Below are 14,888 nucleotides of genomic sequence, written 5' to 3' on the forward strand. Positions count from 1 at the left end.
TGTTTAAAATGTAAAGGAAATTTTATTTTGGGAACTGTGTGAATAGGTTGGGGGGAAAATCTAGATGGCTGAATTTGTCACTAGGGTTTCCGCTAGTAATAACCAGGCGGTTCCAGTTACTATCGCCTCCCGATATACAAATAAATTTTCTTTCGGGCTGTGTTTGTGCGGAGAGGTATGTGTGGAGTGGGAGGTGGCGCATTTGTTAAGTCATGATGATCTGAAGGGTGACTCACAATGACCCAGAAAATGTATGAGGACCCTAAACAATCCTGCCTTGGAGTGAGAATTCTGTCACTGGATTACTCCGAGAGAAGTGGGGGTGGAGCCAGCCTCTGGGTGTGGGCACCACCTATTGGGGGCGCCCCACTCAATTCAACACTCTCCATCATCTCGCCCCGCCCCACCCCTCATTGTACCACACCTCGTAACATCAAGCGCCCAAGCCCCGCCCCTCGAAATCACGCTGCGCCCCAAACTCCGCCCCTCGTCGTCACGCCGCGTCCCTAACACCTTGCTTGGAAAGGTCCCCTCCACCCCGCTCCGCTCTCACGCCCCGCCCTGTCGCACCCCGCCCTAAGCCTCGACCCACAACATCTCTAGGCGTCCCCAATACCTGGACCCACCCCAACACCCCATTCCCAACTCACCCCCCAGCGGGACCCCTCGAGCCACCTCGCTCGTTGCCCGCTCTGAGGGCGCAGCTCGCCCATTGGCCAGCGCGGCGCAGGGCGGGAAAGGTGGCTAACGGCCGCAGCTGGCCCTCGGGGTGCTAGGGCGATGGCGTCGGAGTTCAGAGTCACGGTGCCCGAGGACTCAGTCCGAACCCTCAGTCCCGGCAGGTCGGGCGAGAAGGTTGTTTTCGCTCCCACGGGGGAACTGGCGGCGTCGGGGACCCTGAAGAGCGGCATGTCCCCAGTGCGATCGGTGGTGGCCTCCCCTCGACCCGTGAAGGGGAAGGCGGGCCGGGAGGCGGCCCGGCGGCGGCTCCAGCTCCAGCTCCAACCCGTGTCTGAGGACGAGGGCCAGGGCGAGGGGGCCGCGGAGGAGGAAGACGAGCCCCTTCTGTCCGTGCCGGAGGAGGAGGAAGAGGAGGAGGAGGAGGAGGAGGCGCAGCCACTGCCCCCAGTCTGCGTGTCCCCCATGAGGGGCATGTGGCGGGACGAGAAGGTGGCGTTGTATTGCGACGAGGTGCTGCAGAGCTGTAAGGTGAGAACGAGAAGAAAACTGACCGGAATCCAGGGCAGGACCCGTGTAAGGGGGTCGGCGGGGGAGTTCGGGTCGAACTCTCAGCGCGATGGTGGTACAGAGGGCACAGAGAAAACCTGCGTTTCAAAAAATCAAACTTATTCACCATGTAAAGGGCTTCCGCCTTACCAGGTGTGCTCGGGCCCTGTCCTAAAGGAGTTACAATTTGATTTCCCCGGAACGGAAAATTTGTCAGTTAATGGGGCAACTCTGATAGTATTTTTTCTGGTTTTCCAAGAACTGAAGACAGACAGGCCTTATCAAGGTCTAGGGACACATCTTAGCTTTTTCATTTAATAATCCTTGCCCGAACGTAAGGATAAGATTCCTTAGCCTTGACTTTGGCTGCGACGCTAAAAATGTTTACACCCTAAGAATGGTCCCCAGACATCAGTCGAGGGCATGGAATGATGTTTTGTATATAAGATAAATACTGTACCTGGTAACACTGAATAGAGCTAATATTGTATGTTTCTAGCCTATTTTTTTAAGTTATGGAATATTTATGTACTAGGATAGTCATGCAGAGAGATTTATAAAAGTTAAAAATTAGAAGCTAAATTTCCAACCACAGGGGCAGTAAAGAACTTGTGGTGAATTCACATAATGAAAAACCATGCATGCAGCTGAAAAATTATGTTTTCAAGAACTGCAGCTATGCTTTGCTATAATATTAAGGTAAAAAAAATCAAGAGTCAAAACATAATTCATATATAGAAAAAACAATGGAAGGAAATCCACCAAAATATCAACAATGATTATATACTGGCTGCCAGGATTAAGGGTGATTTTGTTTTCCTTACATTTTCTGCATTTGTCAGGTTTTTCTGTAGCTTAACCATATTTCCTAATCAAAAAAAAAATATTTTTAAAAACAATTACCATAAAATTAGGACTAATGGCCAACTTATCTGATATCAAGGGTTGGAGAAAGCTAGGTCTCTTAAAGCTATTGAAAAATGCTATTGACATATAAATTATGTCATTAATCAAGGGTTCTAATGATTGAGTTTCATAAGAGCTTAGATTATTTATCATCCTTGAGGTGGCTGAATTTAAATTTGAAAAGTCAAATGGGCAAATATTTATTGAATGTTTAATATGCTCATTTGTTTTACAGAATGGAATGGTATTTTAATTTTTATGTACTGAATACATTTTAAATGGGTCATTATATCTTTAAAGTTCAGAAAAAACAATTACTATGCTTTTAAATATGATAATTACTTTGTCTATGTATAATTATAGTTCTTTCTGCTCAGTGGATTAATAAAACAAATTACTTAAAAAATAAATAAGTAGATATCTTATCTCTGAATTACTGACTGAATAGATCTTTTAATTTTTTAATGTTTATGACATTTTACATTAAATATAGGTTCAGTTAAAATCTATTATTTTCCAGGTTTTTCATTATTTAGGGTATATTGGTTCCATATTTAAACAGAAATCTGTAAAAATAAATATAAATTAGAAGTTCATATATTTTATATACGTATTTTTTTTTCTTTTGCTAGGCAGAAGATGCTGATGAGGCTATGAGTAAATACCTATCAGAAAAATTAAAGTTAAAAGACAAATGGCTTGGAGTCTGGAAAACTAATCCTGAGTTATTCTTTGTGAAATATGAAGAAGCTTCTATCCCTTTTGTTGGTATACTGGTTGAGGTGAATAATTTTTACCTTATCTTTTGAGTGAAATGATTAGTTCTTTTTAAGACCAAATTATAACCTTATTAATTTGGAGCTTTGATACTTAAACAGAGGTTGATAAAAGTTTACTTCTACTTTAAGTTTCTAAGCAAATTAGTGTAAAAAGAAGGCAAAGGACGGATATTAACACCCATTTACCTGGAAAGAGTTATCAGCAAACGGAATCTACTATCAGACAGTATTTATAGGCCGAGTTTCAACTGTTCAAATAACATAAAAATAACAAACGTACATTTCTTAAAAATTAGTAATTTTGGCTTTAACAAATTTGGGCCTTCCTTTTCTGTCATTTTCCTTTAATTGTCACTTATCTGAATTATGAGACTTAATCAGATTAGGAAAGAAAAAAATGGATCAGAAAACTCAATAAAATTAAGATTTTTTTCCTATGAAAAAATATAATATGTATTTAATACATCAACTTCCAAACCTTCATCTGATAAGATTTTGCTTTTTATGTCTGTAGGTTAAATATTGTGGCATCTCTGAAGTCATAAATTTGACTCCCTTAAAAGTCAATTATCCTTGTATAGAAATTAACATTTACAATCACAAGTTTGGGTCACAAGAAAAACTTGTGGTAGAAACTCATTACAGTGCACACTGCCTGAAAACAATTCAGTTCTATGTCGGGTGGAGAAGTAAGTGGTATTTTTACAGATAAAGAGCGGCATATATTCAATCACAGAGCTTACCCTCTCCAAGTTGTATCAAAGCACACGAACCCCACTGCCAAAGTGGTGGTAGGGAGACCTAGTGGGAAGGAAACGGAAGCTGGGTGGGAAGGAACGTCGCCTACCCGGCGTTGGTGTCAATGTGGACTAAACGGAAGCCTGGACAGCCATCTACCAGTACGGAGAGATCCTTCCGCCCCCTGCAAGGGGGGAGTCAGCAAAGGTCTAGCGGAGAATCTGGACTTCGCCCGCATCTGGCAGTGCCGAGGTGGCAACCCCCTTTCCGTGCCAGACTGATGTCAGAAGAGGACCGACAGATTTAAATAAGATCAAAGATCTCAAACCATAATACTCAAAATGTCCAAGTTTCAATAGAAAAATCACTTGCCATCACTCTCACCCATGTCTAAGAGCCGGGAAGATGTTAACTTGAATGGAATTAAAGAACAGACACCAACACTGAGATGGCACAGATGTTAGATTATCTGACAAGGATTTTAAAGCAGCCATCAAAAAGTACACCGATGAGCAATTATAAATGCATGTGAAACATGAAATTACAATCTCAGCAAAGAGATAGACAGTCGCTGCAAATAAATGAAAACACATAAAGAAAAACCAAAGTTTTAGAAGTAAAAAAGTACAATAACTGAAATAAACTCAGTGGATGTGCTCAACAGCAGAATGAAGTCCGGGGAGACAATCAATGGATTTGAAGATAGAAATAGAGATTACTTTATTGAACCCCAGAGAGAAAATAGACTGAAAAAGAACAGAGCCTCAGCGATGCGTTGGACTATAACAGAAACCTAACATTCTTGTCTTCTGAGTTCCAGAACGAGAGAAGAAAAGGTGGGGCTGAAAAAATAGTCAAAGAAATATGGCTATTTCCCAAATTTAGCAACAGAAGTCAGCCTACAGATTTAAGAAGCTGGCTTGAGACGCATGGGTGGGAAAGGGACTATCCCATTGGGAAGGGAATAAGAAAGTTTACTGATAATGAACGTTGGAATCCTCTGCCTTTCACCCTGACTCTGCTTCTAGAACACAGGCAGCTAAGGCATATCCCTCAGGCATGAGAGTTGGAAGACTTTTCTATGATCAGCTCAAAAGAAAAGACAAATACTCTGCTATGTGGAGCACGCACGGAAAGAGCCTGGGCAGAACATAAGAGCAGAAAAAAGATACTTTCAATTATGTGAGATCTCAAAAGTTACACCCAGTGTACCCCTCTCAGGAAGTTAATGGATGTCATCTTCAGTCAAGGAAGGAAGTAATATGGAGACATCAGATCCAAAATACAGAAAGGCCAACATAAGAGAAAAGCAAAGGCACTTCCAGTATGATGGTAAAGAGGTAACAGCTATGTGTGTAGCAGGCTTAGAGAGCCAGTTCAGATTAGAACTAGAGAGCCAGTTCAGATTAGTCAGAGACTTCTGGAAAAGAGTGCTTCAAGAAAATGAAACCGGTATTTCATTTCCAACACAACCGACTGTATTTTGAACACATTGAAAGGAGATTTACATGACTTAGAGAATTTGGAGTTAAATTCATGAAAGGCACATAGAAAACTGAGCAAATGAAAAGCAATACAATGATTGACTCCTGAGAAAACAAGTTCATTCAGGAAAGAAAACTAATCAGCTTACATGATAGAGCATTTTCAAATATATTAAGGTAAATGCTGAATACTAAGATGTAACTATATTGGTGGATGAAGGACCAGGAGAGCATAGGTATTTGATGGGGATAGGAAGAAATGAAAGAGACAACTAAATTCTTACTTTCAGATTAAGAAGTCAATATATAATGCCAAAAACTGAAGCAAATGAAAACTATAAATGGCAATATAAGAACATTAGTTAAAAATAAGAGGTTGGCCAGAGGGGAGAAGGCTGGGGGAAAGGCATGAAGGGTTAAAGAATACACATTAGTAGTTGATAGATGGTCACAGGGCCAGGAATCATGGCACAGGGAATGCAGTCAGCATTAATGCAATGGCTAAGTGGAGAGCCAGAGGAGAGAAAGAGCAATTAGGGGGATCGTTTTATAAACTATATTTTATAAATGTTTAACCAATGTACTGTATACTTGAAACTAAAAATAAAATTTAAAAAATGAAGAGGTGAATGTCAAAATAACCAGCCAAGAGAATTAAAAATGTTTGCCCCCTAAGAACAAGAATTAGAGTGTGGCGGGAGATTGTCAAGGAATTCTACTTCTCAAAACAAATCCACTGTCGCCATTTGATTCTAAACTATATGCATGTATAATACTGACTTAAAACACTAAAACTAAAAATTTTAAATATAAGGTTCAAATTTTATACCTACTTTTTGGAAATATATTTTTGTTCTGTCACAAATGTGGGTTGAAGATCACTTATTATATTCAAACATCTAGTTTTAAACCATTATTCTATTTTCCTACTTTTTTCTGTCCCATAACTTCTTTGAAAAATACAATTGATATTAAGTAGATTATAAAATTTGTACTTCAAAGTTTGGTTAGTGAATTGAAGATGCTTCCTATATTTAAATGATTATTCATATATGTATCTATCTATAGATACATATATATATAGATGCTATAACACTTGCTCATACTTAAAATGTTTTTTTACCTAACTCTATCTAAAAATAAGGACTTTTATTAGACACGTACTTGAAATTTTTCAAAATCGACGATTGGAAGTGTTTGTGTTAATATTTAATACAACATATTGGAATCAGGTTCACCGTATAACTAAGAGGACGGCACAGATGTCCCAGACACCCTCAGCCCTCACACATACACAGCCTCTCCCATTATCGACATCCCGCCAGAGTGCTACATTTGTCACAGCTGACGAGCCTTGAACATTGACACATCACCCAAAGCCTGTAGTTTACATTAGGGTTCACGCTTGGTGTCGTGGGTCATATATCCGTCATTATAACGTACAGAGTATTTTCACTGCCCCAAACACCCTCTGTGCTCTGCCACCGCCAACCTCTGGCAACCACTGGTTATTTTTTTTTTTACTGTCTCCATAGTTTTGCCTTTTCAGAATGTCATGTAGTTGAAATCATAGAGTATGTAGCCTTTTCAGATTGACTTCTTTACTTAGTAATGTGCGTTTAAGGTTTCTCTATATCTTTTCATGGCTTAATGGCTCATTTCTTTTTGGCACTGAATAACATTCCATTGTCTGGATGCACCAGTTTATCTGTTTACCTACAAAGGACATCTTTGTTGCTTCCAGGTTTGGGGCAGTTATGAATAAAGCTGCTATGAGTAGCTTTAGGTAAATAAACTCTACCTAAAAATAATTTTATTGGACATGTACTTGAAAATTTTTAAAGTTGTTTTTGGAAATGTTAATTTTTTCAGCTTTATTGAAGTATAGTTGACAACTTGTATGATCTGTAAAGTGGACAATGTGATGATTTGATAAATGTATACATTGTGAAAGAATTCCCCATATGGAGTTAGTTAATCACTTCACATATTTACTTTTTTTTTTCTGTGAGAACATTTCTTTCTTAGCAAATTTCAATTATACAATACGATGTTATCAGCCACAGTCACTATGCTATACATTAGATCCTCAGACCTTATTTATCTTATAACTAAAAGTTGGTACCCTTTTACCAACTTATTAATTTTTAATTTTGTGTTAATATTTAATATAATTTATTAATTTTAAAAACAATGGTTCTCAAGCACTGATTTTCAGGGAAGTGCTGGAGCTTATCACTATACTGTGATGAAATGAGCCAAGTAAACACAACATAGTATTGTTTATAAAGCTAAATATTTTCAACTTAAAGATTTATAGTTCGATTATGTCTTTTCATGGCAAAATTAGTCCAAAAAAACCTTTTAAAACACTACTCTTCTATAAAATCCAAAAGTCTGGCAACTCAAACTTAGAAATAAATAATGGAGATATACGATTCCTCTCCTGAACTTAAAAACTAATGTGTTTAAGAAAAAATTGTGTTGGTATTTAATATTGATCTATATTCTATGGATTGGTTAGAGAAGTCATAAAAATTTAAAAGAATTTTATAAGTAGCTCATATATGAGAAAGATCCTTGTAGTTTATTTGCTTTCGTTTGTAATTATAAATTTTATATTTATTTTAGGTAACTTGTAAACCACACCAAAGCTCATCGTCTTGTTTCAAAGTTACTGTTTCCGTTGCGGAGCCTTTTTCTTCTAACATTGCAAACATCCCAAGGAGTTTGGTGGACGAGATTCTAGAAGAACTAGAGCACAGCGTGCCTCTCCTGGAGGTGTACCCTGTTGAAGGACAAGGGTCCGACATACAGGACATTGCTTTGGCCTTGGAAGTCGTAAGGTAATAGAGCTTTGTACTTCTGAAAGTTATAATGATTGTATTCAAAAATTTAATACGTAAGTTTTGTTTATACAAGCATTTATGAATATTGATGTAATTTTTACTCACTGCTGAATTCAATCTGTCCATTTTTAATGAATATATTTGTAACTTCTTTAATTAAAATATTCTCTTGTGAAGAATTTATATGGGCAATGAAAAGTTTGCTATTTTTCAATCTTGCATTTTACAAAAATTGAATTAAAAAATTCTAGAGATAAATAATATCAAATTCTGTTCATATTTAAGCATCTGAAATATATTAGATTTCATTTTTCACATTTAAGGACATTACAAATACTAGATGTCATCAGTTACATCATGATTGCTATCCATAAACTTAGTACAGAATATTCTGGCGCATGTTTGTTTTCTAATGCTTTCCTTCCCTTGATGTGCAAATTTGATTATATTCTTAAGCATTATTTTTTTGGTGAACAAAATAATCACCAAAAATCTATGAAATCTGAAACTTGAAATTTAGTTCCAATTCGAGAAACATTATCTGCAGGAACCTAAAACAGAATCCAAATAATCAAATTTGTAAAGTTTACCTTTAATATTAATTCACTGAAAGCTCATTTAAAAATATTTTTCTTAATAATTAAGATTCACGTAAAAAATTCTGACATCAGAATGTCTTTTTAATTCTAAACATGCTACTCTCTGTTTTTGATCATGTTCATCTTAATTGGATTCATCATAGGTTTTTTTATGACTTTCTTTGGAGAGACTGGGATGATGAAGAAAGTTGTGAGAATTATACTGCTTTGATTGAAGAAAGAATTAATTTGTAAGTATAGTTAGAAACTTATTGAGCACATTATGTAAGATAAAGGTTATAACTGTATTGATACTTTTCAGGTGGTGTGATATACAAGATGGAACAATACCTGGTCCCATTGCACAACGTTTCAAAAAAACTTTGGAGAAATATAAAAACAAGCGTGTCGAGCTCATTGAGTATCAGAGCAATATTAAAGAAGATCCCTCTGCAGCAGAGGCTGTTGAATGCTGGAAAAAATACTATGAGATAGTAATGCTCTGTGGATTACTGAAAATGTGGGAAGATTTACGCCTCCGGTAATAATTTGCTCTATTTTAAATAGAAACATTCTTTTATCATATCGCTTAACTTATATATGTTACCCTGATTGAAATGATTATAAAGTTAGATACCCGATTTATGAGATAAGCACAAGGTGCAACTACCAATATTGGATAATTATTTTTCTATTATCTGAATTGACTGAAATTATTGCAGAGTTTTTCTGATGAAAAAACCTTATACATCTAGTCCTTATCTTTTATCTTTACTCTTTTGATTTTGGCCAAAGCATAAGAAAGGAGACAGACCTCTTGCACATATAATATGTAAAGTAAAGAGAGAATTGACTAATTTGGCTGCCTCATAATTTCTGCTTTTCTAACCAACATAAGTTGATAAGTTGTTTTCGATGATAAATAAAACAATATAGATTAAACCAGCATCCTTCTGCAGGATACTTCAAAATATATTAAAATGTTTTTACACTCTGTGCAGTAAAATATATTTATATTTCTGTCTTTGTTTTAAATAAAGGGGAAACAGGAATTCTTGTTCATGTGCCCCAAAATTAATGAAAAATCTTGAATGCAGTCAAAGGACTTCTCACTATCTTATATTTAATTGTTAAACTCCTTTTGTGTTCTACCTTTACTCATTCTTTGCCTTAGGAATTCTGAGCCACATTTTACATATCTAACTATTAACTGTTAGCCTAAATCTTTTCTTTTTGTATTTTCTTTCAAATTTGACCTATTTTTTTTAATCACCAAGAATCCCATTCTAGGGCTTACTTTTGATGTTTCCTTGTTATTGGGATTCCTGTGTCACAAAACCTTGGGGTTTTGGGAAATCAATATAGATAAGATTCTTGAATTATACTAATCTAGAAATGCATATTCAACAAAAGTTGAATCTAGACTTTAGATTCTAATGGCATAGGGTAACAGAGTTCTCTCATCTTAAAAGTTATAATTACACAGCATCAGGTTCTGGGAATGGTGGAGTGAGTTAATTGGTCAAATCCTTCGATAGATAACAATTATAAAATCCAGACAAAATATATTAAAAGTATTCAACTCTTTGAAGGCACTATGAAATGACTAAAAGCAGGCAGTAACCATAAACGTTTATTCTTGAAATGGATTTCTCCTGGGAATGGGTAAGAAATGGGAATTTGTGGCCTTTTGGCCTGCGGGTAATCACCAATTCTTGTAGCTTTGGCAGCAAAAAAATACAGTCCGATTCAAAATGACAAAGGACAGAGTTCAGTGCCGTCAAGAGCAGCTGGGAATGAAGGTGGAATATCCTGAAAGTAAAAGCTGCAAATGGGGGAATCCAAAGCTGGAGCAGACGCTCTGCCCAGATCCCTGGCTAACCACTCAGCGCTGCTCGCACTGCTGGGGCGGAGAGATCTGGGAACCAGGCTCCAAGGAGGAGCCTGGGAGCTGAGAGGACTGAGCAGAGATGCCAGCTGCTGCACACCTCAAGGGAAACAGTCTACATTGTGAGATCAGGAAAGTTCACTGCCTGGTAGAACACAAGGCTAGCAGCCCCCCGAAGAACATAACACAGTCCAGAGTTACCAAAATAGATTATCCAAATCTTCAGTATTCAACCAAAAATCCATAGACAAGCAAAGAAACCATAACATTAGATCCATACTCGGGAAAAATGACGGTTAATAGAAACTGATTTTGAGTGGGCCCGGATGTTGGAAGTATCAGACAGAAACTTCAAAGTTTCTGTTATAAATACGTCCAAAGAATTAAAGGAAAACATGATTACAGAATAAAGGAAAATTTAGGTGTTAACAAGTAAATGGAAAATCTCAGCAGAGAAATGGAAACTACAGAAAAGAACCAAGGATTTCCAGATCCAGCTCTGACACCTAAAGAGCTTGTGAGTTATCATTACCATCCTTACGACAAGAAAAAAGCTTTCACGTAAGTTAACTCAGAGTGATCCATAGGCCTAAACGTAAAACTAGACTACTAGACGTCTAGAATGAAACACAGGAGAAAACCTAGGCGAGCGTGGCTTTGGCAATGAGTTTTTAGACACAACACCAAGTGTGACGGGAATGTTCTGTGTCTCGATCGTCGTGACTGAGTTTAATGGGTGTATACATTTGTAAAATCTCATGACATGGTTCACTTAAAATCTGAATGTCTGTTATATAAATTATACCTTTATAAATCTGATTAAAAATACTGATATACACTTTTGATTTAAAAACTAGCATTGCATGATAAACTGTTATTTCCCGAACGTAGGATGCTTTACTCTTTGAACAGCTAGTAATCGGGTATATGGTGAAAAAAATGTTCTGAGTAGTTCTCTCTTCAATATCAAAACCACTTGCTTAAATAGGTATAAAAATGCGGAGTGGGTTTGATTTTGAAATGTTAAAGGAAACTTGCTTTGAAGGATGTTGCTATTATGATATTAAAATTTTAATAACTTGCTCAGTAAATTCTTAGAACTGGTTTCCTGAAATTTTGAGCTTCACAAAAATATTTGACAATTGAAATATCAGCTGAAAAACATTGGTACTAAAGCTGCATCTCATTAGCATCAAACAATAATCAAAGTGCTACAGAGGAACCAAAAGTTTACACCTAAGATTAATGCTAAGTCGGCATTGTTGGGAAAGGTGTCCCTTTGGCGGACAGAGGGTTACGATAAAAGTTATCCTCAAAGTCTTCTTTCTTTTGATGACACTTAAATGATTAAGAGATAGGAAACAGGAACTGTCAAGAAAATCAGACAAAGAGAAAGAATAGAATTAATTAGAAGTGCTGAACAGCAAACAATATAAAAATGACTAGGAGAGAAGCTGGAATTGTTCTTCCTGGGAGGCCAAGAGCCAGCTAGCTCTAGGGAGACCAGAGGCGTATCTTTTGAAAGGAAATAGTGTGTTAACCGAACATAGTATCTAAAATTAGGCATGTTGCAAAACATTCTTTTTTGGGGGGGCGGGTATAGTGAACTTTATTGATAGTGCATTACAAGGTAGGGCGCCCCTCCCCTTCTTCAGCGTTTCTGGGGTGGAAACTGGAGGTCAGGAGATTCTCAGGGTGTTGGGAATCGACTTGGGGTAAGGACTCCCCCGTAGCTGAGGGCTTTTCTTCCTCTCATTGGGGCTGGTGGTCCAGGGGGCTCTTACTCCTTGGAGGGCATGTGGACCCTAAAGTCCACAACCCTGTCGCTGTAGCCAAACTCACTGTCAAACCAGGAAGCGAGCTTGACAAAGTGGTCATTGAGGCCAATGCCAGCCCCAGCATCACACTCAGCATCACAGACATAACCTGCCTCTGCTTTGTGGGAGTCTACAATTCAGCGGATTGTGAAAGTCCAATTAGGAAACTTTTCTACTGCACTGAAAAGTTGAGGTGATTGAGGTATTAATCGTAGTGGGTTGCATGCAGATTTCAGGAACAAACCATTAAAATGAAAAGATTTTAGAGTTCAAGGGTTTAAACACTCGGTTATCTAAAATATTTTAATCGTTCATTGTTCTTGTTTCTCATTGCTCTTAAGAAACTTAAAATTAGTGAAACCCATTTCTCAAAGATGCTTAGTGCCAAGTGTTTATTTTCTAGGTAAGCGTAGGTTGAATCTTTTTCATGTTAATTTAATCATGAATGTTTTCAACTCTAGAGTTCACGGACCTTTCTTTCCAAGAATTCTGAGGCGTAGGAAAGGAAAAAGAGACTTTGGAAAGACTATAACACATATTGTAGCCAAAGTGATGACTACTGACATGGTAAGAAATATGCTTTATTCTTTCTTGTTCATTTAAGTTTAGCTGCCTATGATCAGAAAAGCAACTCTTTGAAGGTAGAGTTCTTGTCTGACTCATGAATGCTTTATTTCCCCCATTATATCCAGCTTAGCGTTTTGGGCATATACTAGGTACTAAATAAATAAATGTCAACAGTGATTTGCTGAGTACTAACCTTTGTTGTCAGGTACTCCGCTCATAGCTATGGAAAGGATGGGAGACAAATATGAGAAAGACCATATTTGAGAGAGATAGCGTTGAACCAGACCCACAGTCTTGCTTCTTCATATACTCGACACGTTTGAATTATGGTGGAGAAATGGACAAGTAAATAGGCAATTATAACGCAGAATGATAAATGCTATGATGGGAATATGTACAGGATGCACATAGGATGGGTACATATGTCAGAATTAGGAATTCTGGCAATGCTGGCTGGAAGAGATAACCCAGATGAACCCTGAAGGAAGACTATAAATTTAACCAGCCCCAGAGGAAAAATGTTCTAAGTCAGAGTAATATTTGCATCTCACTTGATCTCAGCATTTCACAGCTTTCCCCTTGAAATATTCTTTTTTCTGTCTTCTGTTACTGAACTTGCCTGGTTTTCATTCTTTGCAGTTGCTTTATTTCCCTCCTTCTGTCCTCTAAGTGCTTGGTACTGACCTTGCTTCTGCACTGTATTACCCCTAAGTGATTTATCTGATCTTCACACATGACTTTGATTATATATACTGAGAATCTAAAATGTTTACCCACAGCCCGGTTTTTGTTCTGAGCTTCAAACCTCTATGTCTAACTGCCTATTGCTCATCACCACTCTATTATCTGTCTCATAAGTACTTCAACTCAAATGTCCATTCTCTTACTCACTGACCTCTTTATATTCTAGAGTTCTCTTTTCCAATAAATGTTATCACCATCTACTCAGCTGCTAATGACATTTTCTGAGAGTTACCCTAATCATATCCCTCATCACCTTCATATGCCAGTTTCTCCCTCACTAACGTCACTTCGAGTGTATACAATATTGTTTCACAGAGCTGCTGCACAAGCTTCAGGCCTCAATTTAAACATTTCCAACCTTTCTCAACCTTCCAGAATGCCTTAGACTGCTAGATACTGACATAGCACCCCGCACTTTCTCCGACCGGCACTTTCCCTTACCATGACTGTATTTAATACTTTTTGTGGCTATCTGTCGAATGTCTGCCTCTTTTACAAGAATATGTGAGCTTCTGGAAAGCAAAGGGTATATGTTTACGACACATCCCATCACCTAGCACGATGCTTGGCACGTGGTAAGTGCCCAGCGGTTTTGGTGAGTTAGTAAATGAATGCACGTTTGACGAGAGTATGGTGTGGATGAGACACTGCAAGCAAGCCGGCAGGGAGAGAGAGGGGAGAGGGATAAGACTTGTCTTGTTTGCTCTCCTATCATTTTTATTATTTTCAACAAAATTTAATTTTCCTTTTAATCGCTTAGTGGATCAGATTAGTCAATAACATTAATTATTCTACCAATTATCTTTGTAAACATCTTTTAAAACATCTTTATAAAAAGTAAGGTATAGGTTTTGCTTTTATCTCTAGCCTTATTTGATCATTTTTATTAATCTTTTTGAAGTCTGGTTCTGGCTTTATTTTCCTACGTGATGAGAAATGTCTTTGATTTTTATCCAGTGCTTTGCAGCCCAGTCTTCATTTGTGTAAGTGAAGATCCGTGAACTTGGGCGGCCAGGGTAAGGAGAGGAAGTCCCTAAGAAGGCGCATCGTGAACTTCCACTGTGCTTAGATCTTTGCTTTCTGATTTACCTTTAATTTGATAGTAGTCATAGCTATGTATATAGCCTTTAAGAGTTTTCTCAACTTTGAACATTCTTTACACGGTGTTCTTCCTGCTCCGTACTCTCTCCTTAAAGTTTTATCAGCCCGCCATCTTTGTTAGTGACTGTCACAAGCAGTATGGTGAAAAGACATGGACTTTGTCATCAGATAGCCCAGTGTTCCTATAGCTTCTCTGAGACCGCGTAATAA

At 37.7% G+C, this 14,888-nt stretch overlaps 1 protein-coding gene across 1 annotated transcript in view; it reads left to right on the plus strand.

The window, feature by feature from the left end:
* Window positions 1-655: 655 nt before the first annotated feature.
* Window positions 656-14,888, plus strand: part of SHCBP1L (SHC binding and spindle associated 1 like) — a 22,141-nt gene continuing 7,908 nt past the window's right edge. Inside the window, exons 1-6 of the mRNA XM_006907754.3 lie at window positions 656-1,209; window positions 2,766-2,915; window positions 7,766-7,980; window positions 8,726-8,812; window positions 8,884-9,102; window positions 12,728-12,833. Coding sequence (XP_006907816.1) covers window positions 781-1,209; window positions 2,766-2,915; window positions 7,766-7,980; window positions 8,726-8,812; window positions 8,884-9,102; window positions 12,728-12,833 — 1,206 coding nt within the window. The 5' untranslated portion in view covers window positions 656-780. The remainder of the gene's footprint in view (window positions 1,210-2,765; window positions 2,916-7,765; window positions 7,981-8,725; window positions 8,813-8,883; window positions 9,103-12,727; window positions 12,834-14,888) is intronic.

This window comes from Pteropus alecto, unplaced genomic scaffold (assembly GCF_000325575.1).
Source record: "Pteropus alecto unplaced genomic scaffold, ASM32557v1 scaffold101, whole genome shotgun sequence".
Taxonomy (NCBI): Eukaryota; Metazoa; Chordata; class Mammalia; order Chiroptera; family Pteropodidae; genus Pteropus; species Pteropus alecto.